Source organism: Histoplasma capsulatum, genomic scaffold (genome assembly GCF_000149585.1).
Source record: "Histoplasma capsulatum NAm1 scaffold_8 genomic scaffold, whole genome shotgun sequence".
Taxonomy (NCBI): domain Eukaryota; kingdom Fungi; phylum Ascomycota; class Eurotiomycetes; order Onygenales; family Ajellomycetaceae; genus Histoplasma; species Histoplasma mississippiense.
In genome coordinates, this window is record NW_001813975.1 from 1,491,166 (window position 1) to 1,494,461 (window position 3,296).

Sequence of the window (3,296 nt, forward strand, 5' to 3'; positions counted from 1 at the left end):
CCCACAGAATGCCATGAATAAAAATCTATGAAATAGAAGAAGTTGGCCACACAAAAAAAAAAAAAATGTAACGAATCAGTGTTCAATTTGAAAAGAAGGTTGTCAATGATGATTTTTAGATTGTTTAAATTGTCATTAGAACACATATATCTATCTATGAATCATACATATATGTTGTGGTTTCTCTTTTGCTACCCTGCAAATCTCGTAATACATATCTAATGGACAACATATATATCTATGTATAGAATAGTCATCATCTCCCTGCTTTTCTTTGCCGTCAATCTCCCAAACTCCCCCTCCCTCCTCCCATTAAAATAATTAACATGCTGATGTATATATCTTCTTTCGTGTATTTTATTTATCTCATCACATCATTCATTATATAGACAAATAGACAGATATCTTTAAACAAAAGTGGGAAGAGAAGGCTACATATAAGATATTGCAGTTTGAACATATGAAAGATAATAAAAGTGAGTTAGTATATACATCGAGTTCGAGGAAATGGAAGGATTGTGGGGTGGTGTGGTGGTGTGATGTTGTGGGTTTCATCGTCTGGAGCTGTATGACAAAGGAAAAGTAGTCAGGAAGTGGGAGGGTCACACACAGAGGCCTTCCTCATGGAAATGTGAGTGCCCCTCAAACAAGGAAAAAATGAAGAGATCCCCGGGAAGAAGTATCCGGTTTTCCGTCTATATAGTGGTCATGGTAGGTTAGCCAGTGCGGTGCGTCATTCATCGTGTGTTAAAATGGAAAATACGAAATGGAATACAACTGAAGGAAAGAAAACCAGAAAGGAGCCCATGTAATAAATAACACCATCCTTGCGTACTTTATGTATTGACGTGTGCTCCTTTGCAGCGTCAGCGCTTTGTTGTGCACATTTCCCGAATAACCGCTAAAAAAACAAGTTCAAGTAAAGAAAAGGCAAGAAGATTAAAGGACAGAAGAATGAGGAAAGGAAGAACATTCTATGTAACGCGATGCGTGGGTATACAAAAGAAGTAAGATAAGGGGGGAAAGAATAAAAAAGTGTGAGAAAGATTCAAGGTAGACCAAACAAATGGCAAGTTGGAGAGGAAAAATAAGACTGGTAATGAAGCGGCTCAGTTTCAATGGCGCATGTACATGGTGGGTGTGAAATGCAACACAGGTGATCAGGATTGATACGTTTCGGCGCTCGTGTCGTTATTTTGGTGGCCCGGTGTCGTTGGCGGTTTTTTATCAGCTCCATCATTGTTATCATCACCATTGTCTCCACCCCCACTGTCATCATTGGGAACTACAGTTATCTGTGAATTGATCGAGGCAGACCTCATGCGTGACGTCAACGGGAGTTGGTACTTGACGACACCGCGCACGATCAGTTCAAAGGGATTCTGCAAGACTCGTTCCCAACGAGCAGTTCCGCCTTCTTCGGTTTTGTTTCCCGGCTTTGCAAGCCTTACTTCCCCGATTGAGGACGATGGATCGTGCCTCCATGGCGAAGATTCGAAGGTAAGAGGAGAATCGAAATGGAAAATGCGGCCGAGGAGCATAGTCTGTGGGTCTCCAACAGGGTCTTCGGGCGGATCCGCGAAGATAGGATCTGTGCCTCTGTCAATGCCACCGGTAGCGTGTGTAGTATCGCTTATCGATGCAGCATTCTGCTTTACCGCACTAGTCAAGCGGGCCCGTGTTCTACTATCTTTCGTCCGTGGAACAACCATATGTGGATGAGAAACAGAACCGTGCAGGAGTGACTCGCTGCCAAGGTATCTGCTCTTTGCAAATATATTAACATCCATATTATTGACTGTAAGCGTCATGAGATTGGAGTTGATCGCTTGAACCTCGAGGCCAAACATAATCTGTTGTTCCGAGGCTAAAACGTTCCGGATCTTCTTGACGTGCACGCCCGTAAGCGGTTTCATCAACCCAACCACAGCCGTTGTCGCTCCTCCAGCCAGGAGGAATAGGAAAATCAAGAGAAGAATACAAAGCCCATGTCGTGGCAGCCAGCTTCTTTGTCGTTGCTCCATATACTCCATCTGACGAAGACTTGCACTGTTGGGACGGCGGGCGTGACGGGAGCGGGTCACACGAACAGACCCAACAAGCGGCGTTCGTTCATCATCGGCACCTTCGCCATCGAAATCATAACCATATGTATCGCCATTCTTTTTAGGGTTGCCAGTCATACGATAGCTATGAGACCCACGGCTTTGTTTACTCCCGTTGATGAAGCTATGTCTCGATGGCTTCTGACTCTGGGAAACAAGAAATGGGGACTGATCGAGGACTGATGGGTGACCACTTCTCCCATGTCGGCCGATGTGGGAATGCCGCGTCGTATGGATATGTCCGTTGGGTCTTCCATTCCCCCTTCCACTAGACTGGTCTCCATTGCCATCTAGCGCCCCATACCCGGCATTTGTAAACTTCATACTTCTCTTTCCAGTAACGGTGTGGTCCCTCAGGCCTAATCGGGGCCGAACTCCGTATTGATCAGCTTGGCTAGCCATTGAGGTAGAACTGGGGGTTCGTGAATGATATCGAAGTGGATGAGCAGGGCGGGAGTCCGGAGGGTTTGATTCGTATATAAATGTTTCCGCAGAATCTGAAGAATCTGCCTCATCCACAGCGCTAGCAACTTTGGCCTCAAATATATCGGCCTTGGACGAAACTGTGCAAAAATTATGGTCAGTTAAAAAGGCAGAAATTGATACTCGATTGAATACGGGCTGTCACAAACCTGTACCAGCAGGAAGTGCTGTTGGCCGGCGGACCGGTTTCTTTTTTTCCTTTTTCGGTCGAATAGTTTCGTCGCTCGCTTTCAACCTGACGCTACCACTAGTATCCGTTCTCACGGCAGCGCTACGCTCACCTGCACCACCACCTAGAGATACTTGTGGTATAGAGCTAACTGTTTCTGCCTCAATAATCATATTTCTCGCAGGGGTGTCGCCAAGCTTCCCTCGAGTTGAACTCAGTGAACTAAATGAGCGCTTTGAAATAATATCCCCCGGTCTTGCGTTAGCAGGCGATATCCTCGGTTTGCCCCTGTTCCCACCGCTATCGCTTCCACTTTCCACACCAGTTTTTGCAACAAATGGGGCAGATTCTTCCACATTCTCCTCCCGGTTACCGGGAACTGGTGGCTCTAGTAAAGCGCCAGCTTCTTGTACTGTTTCCAAAATCGATCCGGCCCCGCTGCTACCTCTATTCAAAGCGACCCGTGCGTTTTGGCGATTGTATTTATCATCCGCTTCCTCTTCCGGCGTATTAGCACACTGGGCAACTTCGGACAGTGC

General features: G+C 46.1%; 1 protein-coding gene across 1 annotated transcript; it reads right to left on the bottom strand.

Annotated features, from left to right (window-relative positions):
• Window positions 1–1,160: 1,160 nt before the first annotated feature.
• Window positions 1,161–2,930, bottom strand: HCAG_07398 (predicted protein; the record flags this gene model as incomplete). Its single annotated transcript, XM_001537926.1, has 2 exons — window positions 1,161–2,668; window positions 2,738–2,930. 2 exons carry the CDS (start codon window positions 2,928–2,930, stop codon window positions 1,161–1,163), a joined length of 1,701 nt encoding a protein of 566 aa, XP_001537976.1.
• Between the last annotated feature and the right edge of the window lie 366 nt (window positions 2,931–3,296).